This window comes from Chenopodium album, chromosome 13 (assembly GCF_948465745.1).
Source record: "Chenopodium album chromosome 13, dcCheAlbu1.1, whole genome shotgun sequence".
In the NCBI taxonomy this organism is placed as follows: Eukaryota; Viridiplantae; Streptophyta; class Magnoliopsida; order Caryophyllales; family Amaranthaceae; genus Chenopodium; species Chenopodium album.
The window spans coordinates 47,498,670-47,518,319 of record NC_137846.1 but is presented as its reverse complement, the minus strand read 5'-3'; the positions used below and the strand labels follow the sequence as shown (position 1 = coordinate 47,518,319).

At 30.3% G+C, this 19,650-nt stretch overlaps 1 protein-coding gene across 1 annotated transcript; it reads left to right on the top strand.

Annotated features, from left to right (window-relative positions):
* Nucleotides 1-1,093: 1,093 nt before the first annotated feature.
* Nucleotides 1,094-2,213, top strand: LOC145576751 (VQ motif-containing protein 4-like). Its single transcript, XM_081634464.1, has one exon. It carries the CDS (start codon nt 1,269-1,271, stop codon nt 1,935-1,937), a length of 669 nt encoding a protein of 222 aa, XP_081490590.1. The 5' UTR covers nt 1,094-1,268; the 3' UTR covers nt 1,938-2,213.
* Nucleotides 2,214-19,650: the final 17,437 nt, after the last annotated feature.

The window sequence follows — 19,650 nt, the reverse complement described above, 5'->3', positions numbered from 1 at the left end:
CGGTTGCTATATTAATTTTTTTTTTTTAAAATGTTATACTTATTTGCTTATTGCACAATTTTCAATGCAATAATGTAATTATAATAAACCTTTAAAGTTATTAGATTTATTTTTATTAGAACCTCTCAAAATTCAACTGTGACAAAAAAATTGAAATTATTTTTCTATGAAAATTGGGTCCTACATTTGCCATTTTACTTGCATAAAAACTATTGCCAAAAGTGTTTGTGGCAGCTAAATTGAAACGGAATGAATGGAAAGTAGATAATGCGCTGAAAATTCGATCAATGTAAATAAAAAAAAATTATTAGGATAAACTAAGAATAAATACCTAGACAAAGGGTATAAATTGTCAAAGACGATGCAGATAATGCAAATTAAGCTAGCGTGGCAAGAAAAAAAAAAGTAATGATTTTCTTCTTTTATTTAATTATTACTACTATAACAATGAAGATTTCAAGCATCCATCGGTTTTTACTCAAGTTTAGTGGAGGTGATGAATAGGAGATTAAACCATCATATTAAGGCCGAGTTGTATCGTATTAGGGTTAGTTGATGTCATATATTTCGGTTATGAATTATTCTAGTTGGTTTTAACTAGATCACTTACAATTACATTATTGCTAATTATTTGTATTTTGTAGTGTAATCAAATACGGAATAATCAACATTAGACAAATTACTTTTCAAATCAAGTCTTAGTCAAATCAACTTCGATTCATATCAAAGTTAAGTCATTTAATTTCAAAAACTCTACTAATTTCTGATTAATTGGATTTTTTTAAAAAAATTTTATTATTATTTGTTTCTAATTAATTGCTACAGTTTGATATTATTTCTGTCTTTCACTAATCACACTAACACAGTTACACCATATTTTAGTATTCAAGTCAATTTCGATTTATATCAAAGTCAAGTCATCTAATAATTAATCAACTAGATAAATATTTGCCGAAAGGTGATAAACTTGTATTTTTCTGGACGGAGAAAGTACAATTTGGAGAGAGAGGTTAGTGTAGTAAAGTCATAGACTTTATAATAGTCCTACGTACTGAAAGAAAATTTGGTACTCCGTAAAAGAAAAAGAGAAAAACCAAAATCAACCAAAAAGACTAAAAAGGACATCCTCTCTTCCAACCTCCCATCATTCCATTATTCCATCAATTCAAACAAACCCCTTTCTCCTCTTCTTCTTCTTCACTCATCCATCTCTTATTACCCACCCAACTCACCTCCTCATTTTCTGTCTCCTCCCCCCCAGAAAAACCATGGAAATCACTTCAAAATTCAAGGAGAGAGAAAATTACTCATCCCCTTTAAACTCACCCACTAGTTGCAGCACCAATAATCCACCTTCTTCTCCATTACCCATTACCAGATCCGACCCGAATAGCCCTTACCCAACAACATTCGTAACCGCTGATACTTCCTCCTTCAAACAAGTTGTCCAAATGCTAACCGGATCCTCCGAAAGCCACCCATCTAATAAATCATCCAACCCAAAACCGCTTTCCACCCATGAAAACCACTCTAAAAACTATGTAATACCACCCATTAAAACCGCCCCTAAAAAACAGGGGTTCAAACTCTACGAAAGAAGAAACAGTATCAAGAACTTAATCAGCCCGTTAAACGCAGCGTCTGGGAATTTTTCAAATCAAAACTCGTCGTTTTCGCCGAGGTATAAGCAGGAGATTTTGTCACCGAGTTTGCTCGATTTTCCGTCGCTAACTTTGAGCCCTGTTACACCATTGGTCGACGACATCGGCGGCGGCGGTGGCGGTCGGAGTTCGTCGGCGACGGCTGAGGAAGAAGAAAAGGCGATGGCCGAAAAAGGGTATTATTTACACCCTTCTCCCATTTCTACCCCTCGAGATTCACAGCCTCAGTTACTCCCTCTTTTCCCTCTTTCTTCTCCTCGGGTTTCTGACCCTTGATTTTATTTTATTTTATATAAATAGTAATAATAATTTTGATTTTTAATAATTATTAAAAAAAAAAAGGACAAAAAAATGAGGGATGATTGAATTTGGGGTAACAGAGAAAGTTAATGATGATGATGATTTAAGATGTGTAGCAATTTGTATAACTTTGATACTCAATTCAAATGTATGGTGTTGGTGGGTTTTATTTGAGGTGAAATGTGGGTTTTAATTAGTTTGTTATCATATGAAATATGAATATAAGTAATGTTATATTATTATTATAACGTCTATTAATGAGCCGAGCTAAGTCGAGTTTAAACCAAGTTTTTTTTAGTGTGAATTAGTTCAATAATGATACTAGTAGTATTAATACATGTATTGTAAATTTTGATTCAAATTGTACAATGTGAATGTATCTAATTGTTGATTTTCATAAAATTTGTTATCATAATTTAATTAGTAGTTCTATTCTATTAGTATTAGCATCAATTGGTACTATTACTAGTTAGAATCTTTGAATTTCTGTTGAGGGTAATATGGTAAAAGAATGTAGGGAATGAAGTTTGAAATTCGACTATAAAATTTAATAAACAGTTGGAATCTTACTGTGTCGAATTGTCAATGTGTTACGAAGGTGGTAAGTTTTACTTGGTATTATTCTTGGACAATGTAAATCATTCTCCATTTGGTGAATCCCAACTTTAGATAAATCATCACCTTTTTTCTTTCCCTTTCTTTTTGTTTGTTTTGGTAGTGGTGTTGGTCGAAAAATTATTGTAGGGTCCCGAATCATTGCTACTACTCGTATTACTTAAATTTATCGGTCAATATTCTCTAATTTCTTTGTACAAGAAAAATAATTTTCCTACTATATCGTGTACTAGTATATGGTTTATTTTGGTAGACTAGTAGTTTTTTTGGTCAATTAATTACTTATGTTATATCATTAATAAGAAGGCAATCAATAGGTTTACTACTTTACTAACAATATACTAACTACTACAACCTAATATGACATTGTACAACACTAGTAGTCAAACATGATATAATGCATATCTAATAGAATCCAAAAAATATTTTAGTTGTATATTTATCTAACGTAAATGTTGTAGTACAAGAGAATTTTACTACTAACAACACAAAATGCCACAACCAATATAAAGTGGCCAAAACAACACAAAATGACAAATCTTAGTAACCATGCGGCCATGATCCAATGCATGGTATTGACATAGTATAGTTGAAAATCTGTTGTGCTTCTTGTTAGGGCCGGGGATGACATATTAGTATGAGATATGCGATAAGTACGATATCATCCGAGTTTCAACTAAGTTATCGCTTTAAAGTTAGGCTTCAATCTTAAGATAAACCGATAAAATACAAGTATATTTTGATTTTATTACTGTGTTCTTTTGCTACACAATGGTTACATTCATCGTTAATATCTAAGAGATTAACTATGTTTTTAATTATATTATGGACTTACGTCTTACCAGTAATTTTAAAAATTCACATAATTTTTAATGGTTAGGTGATTAACAATCATATGAAAAGACGATAATGCCCTTACCATAGTAATTACTTAAGTGACCTAGCCTAGGCCATCTAGGCATATAGGAGAAACTGGGAACCATGGGTTTAATAATGAACAACTGGGATTAGTAGTATTCCACGAAAAGGTTTCTTATTCTGAGTCATGTGAGCAATTGTGAAAGTGACGTAAGTCCAAAAATAGAACTTACCAATTTAATGTCATCTGATTTCTCAAGTGCAATTACAGGAATTTAATTTGCCCTTTTACCAGATTAATTTAGTACTGATACCAAAACTATATCCACATGTATATTTTTTTTATAAATTTTCTTTTCTCTCTTTTTTTTTTTATTTATTTTTTTGTGTGTACGGTGCTCATATTGTTCTTTCTACTTTGACCAATTATGCTTCATTACAAGATTATAAGTGAAAAAAACAATATAAAACGAAGGGAAAAAAATAAAGAGGGTGGGGGCAAGAAGAAGTTGATATGAGTAGTGTTTTGAAGTGGAAAAAAAGGGTAAAAAATGGTCCAATTGATTGGCAGAGCAGCACTGAGACTGTGTAGATAGAGTGAGTTGAGTGAGTGAGTGAGTGAGTAAGCAAAGCAATTAAAAAAGGAATGAAACAGCAAACTAAACTAAACTCACTAACTTACTAAGGAGTATGATTGTATAAATTTGGAGTAGTAGTACATACAATCTAATTACTATTGTATTGGCATTTTTCATTTTTGTGGGGACTTAAGTTCACACATAATCCTTTCTTCAAGACTCATAGGATGATAACTGGGTCCCATTCTGACTCATCTCTCTCTCTTACATACTGTTATTTGCTGTTAGATTGATTGATTTATTTATTTTTATTTTACAGTAGTTTTTTTGTAATTATATGCATGTACATGCATTTTACAAGTTTCATTTTGTATGTCTTGAATTGGAACATAAACCCCTAACAACTTGATATGGAGTTTTTATACTCATCTTTCATTTTTATACTCATTCTATTTTTTAAGAAAGCCTTATGGCCTGTTCATTTCAGTTTAATTTTAGTTCAATTCAGTTCAATTTAGTTTAGCTCCTTATTTTTTTTCTCTCATAAAATATTCATTTTAGCTTAGTTTAGTTCAGTTCAGTTCAGCTTCAATCAGTTCATTTCAGTTCAGCTCAGATCAGTTCAGTAAATGTGAACAGACCCTTAGTTAATCACCGTGATAAACAAAAAATCGTTTATTTAGTGAAATTTTTGTAAATAAATCAACAAAATATTTCACTTAACATGACATTTTTGTAGATAAATCAACAATTATAGAATCCGTATTTACTAAAAATTGTTGACTTATTAACAGAATCGAATAAACATTTTTTTTTGTTTATTATGAAGATCAACTTGTATTTTCTCTGGTTTCTTTTTATACTTTGCAGTTCTTATTTAGATCTCAAAAAATTTCAATGTATGTAATAAATGCTATTTTATAATCTTTAACATTTATAGCATATTAGGTAAATTGAACAGAGCCTCATTCCTAACTATAACTTAAGCAAGACTTTTAGCATACAAATGCTATTAAATAAAACTATATACTTCCTCCGTTTTTATTTTATTGCACCATTAAGACTTTTACACTATTCACTTATTCTTCTTTGACCATCATTTGTGATTTATCCATTAGGAAAAATATAGTCATGTGAGATCTAGTTAGAATCGTCTCAAAATCTACTTTTCAAATATCAAATTTTTATAATTTTTACAAAAGTATAATTTTTATAATTGAAGATATTAATAGCTAAAGTAATGTATTAGCAAGCGTGAAATCTCTTATGGTGCAATAAAAAAAGAAGGGAGGAAGTATAAATAATAAAATTTAAAGCAATGGAGTACTATTTATAAACATCCAAGTCTAATGGAACAGCCGCAATGTTAGACAAAGTACAGGTTGTAGTATACAGTGTGTATGTTATTTGATATGATACTCAGTTTTGTACCAAATTATTTAGTACTTCGTATGTGAGTCAAGCTAAGTGTTAGAGGCGGCCCCATGTGACAAAAAAGGGTGTGAGGAAAAATCTCATCTTGCTACCGTCAAATTCATCCCTACCATTTGAAATCTACGTACACTTTTAGCTCATATATCCAAATCTCATTTCTAGACTTGATCTATAATTCTCAATTAAAAAAAAAAAAAAAAAACAAATACAAATTCTAGAATAATTAGAATTGTTTATGAATCATGTAATGTTTGGGTGAACGTGAATAACATTCAAGATTTCAAGTCAAGAATACGATAGTTCAATATATATTTTAAAAAAGGTGTTGAAAAGTATGAAAAAAAAAAAGACTGGTTCCATTTGATCTTTACATATTATGTAGTACATTATTGGAATGTTTAGAAAATATGTGAAAGATATATAAGTAATTTAGAAAATTCTTAAAGATAATATTTTTCAAAATTTTTTGTATGTGGCCTGCTGTACCGTGCGGCAAGAAATTACTCGAGTTTCTCGGTTAGGGGTTACTCGAGTTGACGGGATTATTTGGGTTTCTCGATAAGGGGTTACTTGAGTTTCTCGATCAGGGGTTGCTCGAGTTACTTGATCAGGGGTTAATCGAGTTGCCGGGATTACTCAAGTTACTCGGTCATGTAACCTCTGACTGAACCCTCAAGTAACCCCTACCTGATCGAGTAACCCTTGACTGAACTCCTTAAATAACCCCCGACTGAATTACTCGAGTAATACCTGACCAAACTCCTTAGATAACCCCTGACCGAGTAACTTGAGTAACCCCTGACCAAGTAAATCAAGTAACTCATGACCAAGTAACCCCTAACTGAGTAACTCGAGTAACCCCTGACCGAGTATTAACCCCTAACCGAATAACTCGAGTAAGCCCTGGCTGAGTAACCCTTGACTGAGTGAACCCTTCAAGTAATTAACCCTGACTGAACCTCTCAAGGTAACCCCTGCCTGAATAAATTGGATAATCCCTAATAAAAAAAAACTTGAGTAACCCCTGCCACATGGTGTGGCATGCTGCACCGAAAAATTGCTGCGTGATTTTTGTATTTTTTTTTTCATGTTTTTCAATTATAAATTTTCTTTGCATACGATATGGACAATTTTATTATAAGAAAAAGAAAAATATGCAATTTTTAATGGTGCACACGAGGGCCACACCTAAAACAAAAAGAAAAATCTATTTAGGAACTAATTGTGCTAAAGCCACCCCTCTAACACTATCAACTAAGGGCCTGTTCTGATTAACTAAACTGAGCTGAACTGAATTTATCGGAGCTGAAATGAATGTTTTATGAGAGAAGGAAATTAAGTTAATAACTGAACTGAACTGAACTTATTGGAGCTGAACTGAATTAAAAATAAGTTGAAGAGAACAGACCCTAAGGGTATGTATGTTCAATTCACCTGATTTTCATTTACCAAGATTTATTTTATTTTATTTGAACTTATTAAACCTTATTAAAATAAACTTGTTTTTTGTTGTTGTAATTTGTACTTAGATAACCCTTATCAGAGCTAAGGGTATGTTCTCTTCAGCTTAATTTCAGTTTAGTTCAGCTCCAATCAGTTTAGTTTAGTTCAGTTCCTAATTTCCTTCTCTCATAAACAATTCAATTCAACTCCAATCATTTCAGTTAGCTCCAATCAGTTCAGTTCAGTTCAGTTCAGTTCAGCTCTAATCTGTTTAGTTCAGTTCAGTTCACTTCAACTCAATTCAGTAAATCAGAACAGACCCTTACTTTTCATAAACTGAATTTATTTGAATTTAATTGAACTTATCTGAACTCATTACACTTGAAATAAATGAAAATAAGTTGAAAATTTTAAAGTGTAATCGTGAAAATTTAAGGTTTTTTTTTTTTTTTTTTTTTTTTTTTTTTTTTTTTTTTTCTTGTATAGGTCCTTGATTTTCAATCCAATCCGCAACCTGATTCATCTCTCTATTAACAATGTTCTCCGTGTAAAATTATAGCATTTGTACGTAGTGGTTACAATTTGCAAAACTTTTGCTAGCCGTATTAGCTGTAACGGGTAGGAAAAGGGAAGAGCATCTAGCAATAGACAAAGTTGGTAAATTGAAAAGAAGTAAATGAAACAGGAGAATAGTTCTACAACGTAGTAGACTAGCAGTACTGCAGTAGTAGTCATTTTCTCATCATTCAATCTTTCTAGTAAGTAAGAGTAGTATAAATTTCTGGTTTAATAATAAAGAAGGTGGTTGGTCGAATGGTCGTTTATTTCATTATAGAATAGCTTTAAACTCTTTTAGTCTTCTTAGTTAAGCAGTCCTTTTTTGACTACTAAGAGACCAAAACTTAATGAGTGCCAAACACATCGTGTTGCGGACACCAAGATATGACTTTCATCATTATAATTGAGAATGAAAGAAAATGATACATAACAATAGTACAAAGTACCAAGTATATCTCAATCTATTTTGAAATAATATGTCACATTTTTAAATTTTGAAGAATCATTTTCATATTTTGACTCATTTCTTTATACAAGTCGTATGGTGTATAATCTAATCTATTAAATTTGAATTAAGATTTTTTCTAAGAATGAGAACTTGTCACCTCATTTTCATTCTTAGAAACTATAATATAGAAATTATTATTAGGATTAAGATTGTTGTAGACTTTAAATTTTACAAGTATTACAATTTTAGCTAGCGCTTTGTAATACATATTGGATAATGCCCGAGTCATGCTCGATTTTTAAAATTAATACAGAAAAGTATTTGAAATATAGAAGTCTATGTGTAAATGTAAATCAATAGTCAACCCATAAATAAATAAATAATGAAGTTTGTTAATTAAGTAATTTGAAGTGTGGTGTAGAAAAATGTGCATAACAATAATAATAATGAGATAACAATACTATTAGGAAAATTAATACTCGTAATTATGTAAAAATCTTTTAAAAAAAATACTCTGTATAAAGCAGAAATTGGGAGGGAAAATTCCCTCCAAAAAGATTCTACTTTAGTGTAGAGTATTAGAATTAGATAGTCAATTAATTTCTGTAATGAGTATAATAACTGTTTTTTCATTGTTATATAGTTTTGCATCGAAAAGTATTTTACAACTAGATACATTTATGATGTTGTTTTAATTCACCTAAACTATCATTTACATACCATCTTTTTTGTATATGAATAACTAAAATAGTTTGACTTTTACATTACCAATAAAAAATGTAACTAGATACGTCCAAAAAAAAAAAAAAACAAATAATCATGATTTTAATTTTTTTTTTTTTTTCTATATGTGTTTATGTGAATAATCACAATAGTTTCCTTTGAAAAAAATTATATCAAAACAGAAAGTACAAAGTTAAAAGAAAAAAAAAATGTCATAAGATAGGTTGGTTTAGAGAGAGGAAAAAAAAGGTTTTGACAAAATAAGTTCGTAAAATTAATATCAAATAAGACAAATAAAAAATAATTTCAAATAAATTTAAATAAAATAGAATTGATTAAGATAAAATAAAATATAATATTTTGAAAGAACCAAACAGAGCCTAAATTATTGGTGTTGAACAATTTTTTTTTTTTTTTTTTAAAAAACCTCAAAACCTTGTTAGATTTTCGGGAAAACTCCTCAATTTGGAGTGTGTACCATTGATCAATATATAGAGTTTACAATGCTAGTCCTAATCATGTTAGGAAACCTAGAACGATAAGGATACAAATATACAATAAATCTATCCTAATCTGCGACAAATATTATCATAAATATAATATCTATCACACCCACGCAGTCGTAGCGGGAGGAGGCCGTATGCTAAGACTAGACCTAAAATCCAGAAATAATTCTCGTGGTAGGCCTTTAGTGAAAATGTCCGCAAACTGATATCTAGAAGGAACATGCAAAACCTGAACTTGCCCCAAAGCAACCTTTTTCTCAAACAAAGTGAATATCCATCTCCACATGTTTGGTGCGTTGGTGTTGAACCAAGTTGCCAGAAAGGTAGATAGCCCTGACATTATCACAATAAACATTAGTAGCCTGCCGTAGAGGACAATGTAACTCAAGTAATAGATTACGAAGCCAACACGCCTCAGAGACAACATTTGCGACGCCTCGATATTCTGCTTCTGCAATCAACTTAGACAAAGTATGTTGACGCTTAGATGACCAAGATACGAGGTTGTCCCCAAGGAAACAACAATAGCCCGATGTGGAACGTCGGGTATCAAGACAACCTCCCCAGTCAGTGTAAGTAATCAATCGATGAGAAGCAGTCGGATATAGATGTACGCTGTGATCAATGGTATCCTGAACATTACGCAAAATGCGTTTCAAAGCCTCATAATGAGGTTCCCGCGGATCATGTATAAAAAGACACACCTGTTGTACCGCGTAGGCAATATCTGGTGAAAGTGAGGTACTGAAGAGCACCTACTAAACTGCGATACAAATTAGGATCCCGAAACTGTGGTCCTGCATCTGCACTAAGTTTGGACTTAGTGTCAACTAGAGTAGCTGCAGGCTTATAAGAGGCCATACCTGCACGCTCTAAGATCTCATGTGCATACTTTTCCTGTGAAAGTAGCAAATAAGAGGGAGTATGAGTCACTGCAATCCCTAAAAAATAACTCAAAGGACCCAAATCAATCATAGGGAACTCAGTTTGCAACTGAGATATAATCCCTGCACGCAACCTGTCAGATGAGGTAGCTAAAATAATATCATCAACATATAAGAGCAAATATGCCATATCATCACCCTGCCGGAAATTAAAAAGAGAGTTGTCACTCTTGGCAATGACAAAACCCAATTTGATGAGAAAATTCGCAAAGCGTTGGTACCAAACTCAAGGAGCTTGTTTCAAACCATAAAGAGCTTTGCAGAGTCGATAGATATGAGAGGGAGCCCTCTGATCAACGAAACCCGGAGGTTGATGCATATAAACAGTTTCTTGCAAATCACCATGTAAAAAGGCATTTTTGACTTCTAATTGATGTATCGACCACTTTTTAGCCAGAGCTAAACTAAGAACAGTGCAAATAGTGGCCGGTTTAACTACCGGAATGAACGTCTCATCACAATCCACACCAATTTCTTGCGACCTGCCATCACATACAAGACGAGCTTTTTGCCTTTCAAGGTCACCATTAGACTTGTACTTATGCTTAAAAAGCCACATACGATTAACAATATTCACCCTCGTAAGCCTAGGTACCAACTCCTATGTCCCTGTTTTAATTAAAGCACTGAACTCATTATTCATCGCCGCATTCTAGTTTTGGTCATTTAAAGCTTGTTTATATGATTTTAGAAGGGGATATTTGTGAGGAGTAGGACCTGAAATGGGAACGATGAAGTTGCAATATTTCGGGTTTGGCTTATTTATGCCCCTTTGACTGCGTGTGACGGGAGGGGAGGGAGGCGGAGGTCTAGTTGGCTGGATCTGCGGGATGCCACGGAGGGGTAGGGGGCTATAGGTGGTTGTGGTGGCAGGCGGGGGTGGTGATCGAGTGCGGCAGTGGAGACCGCGGACTGGTCGTGGCAGCAACAGGTGACCCGCGGGGGACCTGCAGAGTAGTCTGCCTAGGTGATGATGCGTGTGATAGATGTAGGTGGGGTGGGATATGGGCTTGCTGCAGTTGGGCCTGGAGTGGTTGGTATGGGGCAGCGAGCTTGGGCTTGCCTTAAGAAGGCATGAGTGAGCTGTGGGGAAGTCTTGGTTTCTCCTAGAAACTCATAATCTTTTAGACTGAATTTTTCCAAATTTTGGTATGGAAAAGTGGACTTATCAAAGGTGACATGTCTAGAGATAATGATTTTATTTGTGGAGATATCTAGGCATCTGTAACCACGGTGATTAGGGGGGTAACCCAAAAAAATACAAGGAGTGGACCGAGGAGCGAGCTTATTAGGAATGGTGGAGGAAAGGGAAACATAAGCAACCAAAGACACGAATGTGAGAATAAGATGGTATGACTCCAAATAATAATGCTTGAGCCGGAGTGATATTTTTGAGGACCTTAGTCGGCAAAATATTAAGAAGATAAGTTGCGGTCTCAAGAGCATAAATCCAATAGGATGGGGGTAAGGAGGCATGAAATAGCAAAGTGCGCTTGACATTGTTTAAGGTGCGGATCATTCTTTTGGCTATACCATTTTGGGAAGAGGTGTGAGGACTTGAGAATCAAAACACCATACCATTATCTAAGAAAAACTTTTTGAAAGGGTCATCATCAAATTCACGACCATGGTCACTTTGGAAGGATTTAATTGGCCTTTTCAAATTGAGTATGAACATATTGTCTAAAATTTAATAGAGTTTGAAAAGCTTGAGATTTATAAACAAGGGGTATGGTCCATACATAATGGGTAAAATCATCGAGGAGTACTAAATATCATCTGTGGCCATTAGTACTACGAATTGGAGAAGTCCAAAGATCGGCATGAATTATGTCAAAAGCACACAAAGTATTACTATTAGAAGATTAAAAAGGAAGTCTAGTATGTTTCCCAATTTGACAAGAATTGCAAAAAGTAGAGTCATGATCCTTATTACAATCAATAAAATTATTATTCCTAAGACAGCTTAAAGATGGAGCTCCAAGGTGTCCTAAGAGGTCGTGCCAAGTGTTAGGAGACACGGCGGAGAGAGAAGTGGCAAGGCATGATGTTGATGATGAGTGAGTGGTGATTGGATATAGATCCCCAAAGCTATTACATCTCATGATTATTTTCTCCGTGCGCAATTCCTTCACAGAAAAACCATTTGGGTCAAATTCTATGCCCTCTTCTCCTGCCACACCCTCTTCCCCCTTTTCCACCTCTGCCGATGGAGGTACCACGACTGGATGTTCGGCCCCTGTTACCGGCACCACGCCCTTATGTTGGCTGTTGCTGTTGTGCGGGGTTGGAGGCGGCTTCACCTTGAGCAACGAAGGATTGTGCCGAGTTCATGGAATCGTTCGTCATGCGAGTTTCCTCGAGCAATAAACAAGACCTGGATGTCTCAAAAGAGGGAAGGGGCTCGGTTTGCTGTATCATGGTAGCGACGGTGTCAAAGTCGATGTTGACGAGATCCGAGACGAGTCGGATAACCAGTTTCCGTTCAGAGACGGGTTGATCGAAATTAGCGAGCTGATCCTTGAGGGTCTTCAATTGACAATAGTAGGAAGAGATGTCTGGAAAATTGGATAGATGCAAGGCGTTGAATTGGTTTTCAAGATACACGGCACGAGTATTTTTGTTGTCTTGAAACAGAGCCTTTAGTTTATCCCAAATTTGCGGTGCTGTAGCGCCCTTGCAAAGGATTGTTTCAAGCAGATCCGAGGAGATCGTGCCATAAATCCAGTTCTTTACCACCGAGTCAAGACGCTTCCACAACGCATCGGAGATGTTCGTTGGTTTGGGTGTTTTAGGGTCAATGTGATCTAAAACATTGAAAGCGTGAGCATGACACTCAAAAAGTTCAACCCAATTAGAGTATTGTACTTTCTCTCGATCAAGGATGAGAGGGATTGTGTTCTTGATGTTGTTCACACCAAGGGCGGGATGAAATTCGTTTGAGGGGGGCTGATCATCACCCTTGGTCATGGCGGCAATAAACTAAAGAAGAAAAGGCCGGGGTCGAATATAGGAAAATGGAGAAAAAAACAAGAAAAAATATTTGTGGAAGCTAGATCGTAACCTAAAGTTGTGATACCATGTTAGTCTTTCGGGAAAACTCCTCAATTTGGAATGTGTACCATTGATCAATATATAGAGTTTACAATGCTAATCCTAATCACGTTAGGAAACCTAGTACGATAAGGATACAAAATATACAATAAATCTATCCTAATCTGCGACAAATATTATCATAAATATAATATCTATCACTTGTGTTATTTATCTATCAAGACATTTCAAAATGAAGGGGTATTATTGGATCAATTGGAAATTTAATAATTACCACCAGTATATTTTAAATCGGATTTTAGATAGATCCAAACTAACAAATTTAAATTTGAAAGGGATCTAATTAGATTCATATTAAATTGGAGTAATTTAAATTGAATTGGTAAAATCCAGACAGCCTATGTAATACAAATCAATGTAGCCAGCAAACTTATATGTTTTTTTAATTGTGTATACATTTTTGCATCAAAAAGTACATTGAATTATTATTAGGATTAAAATTGTTGTAGACTATAAATTCTATTAAAATTTTAGCTAGCACTATGTAATACATATAGTCATATAGTCAACTAACTTCTATATTGAGTATAATAAAGTTTTTAATTGTTATATAGTTTTGCATCGAAAAGTATTTTACAACTAGATCCATTTATGATATTGATGTAATTCACCTAAACTATCATTTACACAACATCTTTTTTGTATATGAATAATTGCAATAGTTTGACTTTTATAATACCAGTAAAAAATGTAACCAGATACTTCATATATTAAAGAAATAATCGTGAATTTCTTTTAATTTTTTTTATATGTGTTTATGTAAACAATCACAGTAGTTTCCTTTGAAGAAATGATATCAAAACGGAAATTACAAAGGTTAAAAGAAAAAAAAAGTAGTAATCAAGATAGGTTTAGAGAAAAAAAATACTTCGTATAAGTTTTGACAAAAGAAGTTTATAAATTAGCATAAAATAGCCTTAAAAAATCAACATAATAAAATAAGAAAAATAAAATAATAGTTTCAAATAAGTGTAGGCACATAAAATTTATATAAGTTCCACAGCGGATGTTCAAAGGAATTCTGTTAGAGTTTTGACAACAGCAATAAGTTCATGTAAAATAGAATTGATTTAGATAAAATAAAATAAAATCTAATATATATAAATAAAGTAAGCATTTTTGGATAGCATTCAACGCGCCACATAAGCAAAGGTATATTTTTTACCAATTAAAAATTAGATTTCTATTTTATTTTAGAATTAAAAAATTCACTTGCCACCTAAACAAAAGTGACGAATGAGATTTAAGAATTTTGCCACGTAGTTAAAAATAACGAATAGTGATTTATAAGGATTTAACTTATTTAAAAAACTATAAATTATCTTTTAAGAAAACAATTATCTTTAGATTAGGATTTATATATCTAAGATAATCTTGATAGTATTTATGATAAGAAATAAAAATTATTCCTTAATAATAATTAACTTAAAATTTTTATGCCTACCACTATAAATTGACACATCCTACAACACCAATAAAATTTCATATCAATACAAAACCAAATCAAGCGAACTTTGTGTCATAATTTTGTGTCAGTTTTAGGTCATCAATGGCTGCGTAATTCTTAGTTATTATATGTTTATGTTTTGTATTGAATTTTGTTTTTATATGCAGATCTAATTTAATTAATCAACGAATTAAATTCGAGCAAAAATGATTGGAAAAACAAAGTATGATAAGGTATTATATCTATATAAATCAAGAACATTTTTTTTATAAACCTTTTTAGTTTTTATTAATTAATTTTATGATTAAAACAATTCTTTTGTGATTTAGGTAGCTTAATCAAGTCATCAAATTAACTTAATTGAACAAATTAACGTTCATGCCTCAATTAAAGCCAACTTTGTACAGTTTCGTCCAAAATTAATTGAAATAAAAGTTTACTCTTAGTTACTTTTCAATCATTACAAATAAGAAGAGGCGACTGGGGATGATTAAAAAATTCCAATGCATAGATTTGATTTTTTTACCATTACAATTTTTAGATCAATTTCACAAAAATTTTATTGATTTATTTATAAGACTATACAGATTAATTTTATATAAATTTTATTTTTCCTAACATGTTTTATTTATCCAGTTTTATTAGAGGAAGAAATAAAAGATAAATAGTATACATGTTTTTATTATTTTTTATTATTTCTATTTTAAAAAAACCAACGAATAATGATTTAGGATTTAAATATGTAAAAAATAAAAAAAAATCTTTTCACATTAAAGATTTCATCCTTATGTAACCGATAAATTATCATATTTACAATTTTTTTTTTCAAAGTTATCATATTTACAATTTATTTATATTTAAAAATTCAATTGTCATATAACTAACAATCACAGATAAAATACATAACAACAATAAATAAAGTCGCATTATAAATTACATTAAAAAAAATAATACTTTTGTAATAGGCAATAACACTTTAATTAAATTATTACGTTTTTTTTTTGTCTGAAATTATTAAATAGAAAAAAAAATCAAATACGAAAATATCTTTTCTTGAGATTAATATATATCTTTTCTTGAGATTAATAAAGTAGGCATTTTTCGAGATCATTCAGCGCGCCACTTAAGCATAGGTATTATTTCAACCAATTAAAAATCAGATTTGTATTTTATTTTAGAATTAAAAAATTCATACGCCATCTAAGAAAAAGTGGCGAATGAGATTTAATAATTTTGACACGTAGATAAATTTTTAGGATCTAAATTATTTAAAAAACTAAAAAATATCTTTTTTTAAGAAGTAAAGATTATCTTTACACTATCAAATTTGAATATCAAAATTTTACAAAAAAAAAAGTATATGACAACTTACAAAAAAAAACTTATATGATAATTTACAAAAAAAAAAAAGTATGATTATAGGGGAAAGATTATTTATAGTGTAATCATAAATTTAAAACATGATAATTTAGAAAAAATAATTTATATGATAATTTATAAAAAATTGAGATCTAATAATTTTGACACGTAGATAAAAACAACGAATAGTGATTTTTAGGATCTAAATTATTAAAAAAACTAAAAATTATCTTTTTTTAAGAAGTAAAGATTATCTTTAGATATTCAAATTTGAATATCAAAATTTACAAAAAAAAAAAAATATGATAATTTAAAAAAAAAAAAGTATATGACAACTTACAAAAAAAAAAAAAAAAAACAACGTATATGATAATTTACACAAAAAAAAAAAAAAAAAAAAAACGTATGATTATGGGGGAAAGATTTTTATCGTGTAATTATAATTTTAAAACATGATAATTTAGAAAAAAACTAGCTTATATGATAATTTATAAAAACAAATGTATTATTATATAATTATATCATAAATAATAGTATTAAATTTAAATGATAAATTATCATTAAAGATAAATTTTCATAGAATTTGTGATAAGAACTAAAAATTGTTCATTAATCATAATTAAATTAAAATTTGTCACACCTACCATTATAAATTGACGCGTCATACGACACCAAAAAAATTTCGTATCAATACAAAACCACAAGAGAATTTTGTATAAGTAATTTTGTGTCGTTTTAGGTAGTCAATGGCTAGGTAATTCTTATTATAATTTTTAAATTTATGTTTGTAATTGTCATTATTTAAATTTTATTTTTTGGGGATACTTAACGATTATATGCTTATGTTTTGTTTACTGAATTTTGTTTTTACATGCAGATCTTAGCAAAAATGATTGAAAAATTAAAGTACAAATTTCTTGCCTGTTTGACATACTAAACTTCTGCAAATAAGATAGCTTAAGAATTTGGATATGGTGCTATTTAACGAGGAGTTATTTTTATAAATTGTTTACATTTATTAAATTTTTTTTATATAAGCCTCTTTAGTTTTTAATTAATTAATTTTATGAATATATTAAATTAACTTTATTTCTTATTTTTAATTATAGGGTGATTACGTTTATGCCTCAATTAAAGTCAACTTTGTTCAACACTTTCGTCCAAAATTGATTTAAGAATGAGATTTATGAAGTTAAATTATAGTGGTTGAGAATTCAAATCATTAATTAATCTTATGAAGATATTATATCATAAGTTTATAAAATATTATTAAAACATGTTATCCTACTAAAAATTTAAAAATATATTGAATACAAATTTAAATTGAAAAAAAAAATCATAATAAAATTATTATGATTTAAAAGAAAATCACAATTAAAAAAATATAGTCCTTTTATATTATCTATGATAATTGTTATCATTAATATCTAAAGTACATTAAGTCACAATTAGAAAAACATAATCCTAGATAATGTTTTTTTCTTTTTTTTAAAAAAAAAGAAAATGAGATTAGATTAAAAAAGAATGATAAAATTTATCTTAAAAAGATATGATTTTTTATTATAATTTTTTAATTAAAGGTATCTATTTATAAGATATAGAAAATAAAAATTTAACAAATCAACAAAAATATAGAAAAATATTTGATAAAAATCCATGCATCACATAAGAAAAGGTATTATTTTGTCCAATGAAAAATTAGATTAATAATTTATTTTGGAATTAAAAAATATACTCGCCACCTAAGCAAAAGTGAGCATTTGGCGCACCACATAAGAAAAGGTATTATTTTGTCCAATGAAAAATTAGATTAATAATTTATTTTAGAATTAAAAAATTTACTCGTCACCTAAGCAAAAGTGACGAATAAGATTTAAGAATTTTTGACACATAGGTTAAAACAACGAATAGAGAATAATTAAAATTTAAATTATTTTTAAAAACCAATAATTATCTTCTCTAAAAAAAAAAACTAAGTAATAATTATCTTTTTTTACATATATGGATGCAAATTTTTAATCGCAAATATCTTTAATCTCTCCTTAGAAAATATTGTAAAAGTTTGATTTTAATGATGGAGATGAATAATACTAAATCTCATATGACTAATTTTCCATAATATTTTATAGTTAAATGATTATAAATGAGACTAACATTTTAAATAGAACGATTATATTAAATAAACGCATAGGCAAAAGACTTATTTTGATCAATAAAAAAACTAGATTTGTCATTTCTTTTTTGAATTAAAAATTTAAATTGTCACATAAGCAAAATTAGTGAATAAGGTTTGGGATTTTAAATTCAAGCGTCACATAAAATAAATAAAACAACAAAAGATAACTTTAGTGCTAAAATTAAAAAATTATCTTATGATATTAGGAACTTTATCCATATATTTAATGAATGATCTTCATAAATATACACAATTTTAAATTTAATAAAATAATTACTAGAACCGTGCATCGCACGGGCTTACATCTAGTATATATATAAAGAGGAGTTTTTTTTTTTCCGAGTTTTTAGAGAGCCATGTATGATTTAATTTTCTTAATGCGCCACGTAGAATTATAAATTTTAATTGTAGCCAATAAAATAAGAGATTATTAATTTCTTTTAAAATTAAATAATTTTAATGCCATGTAAGCAAAATTGGCGAATGAGATTTTTAGGTTTAAATTAATTAAATATAAAATATTATCTTTTAATATTATGCATTTTATCTAAATATATAACAAATTTTAGCACATACATAAAAAAAAAATAATATTTTTAAAAATTCAAACAAACTATGCATCGCACAGGCTTCATCTAGTATTTTGAAATAAAATTAGATGAACCAAACAACGCCTAATTTTTTTTTTCCCTTTTACAAGAATAACACCTTTATTGTTGGTGTCAAACAATTTGTTTTAAAACCTCACTACATCACAACCTTAAGTTTGTTATGAAATATATGTAGGGCTGCAAATGATCCGGGCTGAGCCGAGTTTTAGTCTGTTCGAGCTAAGCTTGATAAAAAATATTTGTGTTCGAACTATCTCGAGCTTGAACGAGCTTTCAAAAATCTTGTTCGAGCTAGGCTCGTTAAAAATTTGGCTTGTTCGAGCTTTGTTCACGAACATACTCGTTTGCATTTCATGTTTAAGTTCGAGCTTGAACGGGTCTAAATCGGGCTTGATTAAATAAACAAGCCGAAATTTATCATTAAAAATATGATTTGTTTCAAATTTTAACACATCCATTTAATTTTATATAAGTTATTTATATTCTTTCTATAGAAAAATGTAATGACGGAGTTTTCATGCCTTTACATGATGAAATAATTAGTAATTTTTACAAATATGTATGAATAAAATATTTATAAATTTTTCAAGTTTTAATTGGCCGTGAAAAAACTTATAAATGGATTTAAACGAGTTGTTCATGAACGCTACCAAGTCGAACATGATATTGTTCGAGTTTTGTTCATTTATTTGACGAGCTTAAGATTTTTGTTCAAGCTTGTTTGTTAGCTTAAACAAGTTTGGACCGAGCTTGTTCGCGAGTATTTCACGAACGTATCATCTCATTTACACCCCTAAATATATGTGAATGTTTATCATACTCTTGTACTCTCAAAGAAAACCCTAGTGAAGTAGTGATTGTATGCATATATATAT

What these genes read in the sequence shown, in the direction of transcription:
- LOC145576751 (XM_081634464.1), top strand. Translation starts at nt 1,269, where the DNA reads ATGGAAATCACTTCAAAATTCAAGGAGAGAGAAAATTACTCATCCCCT.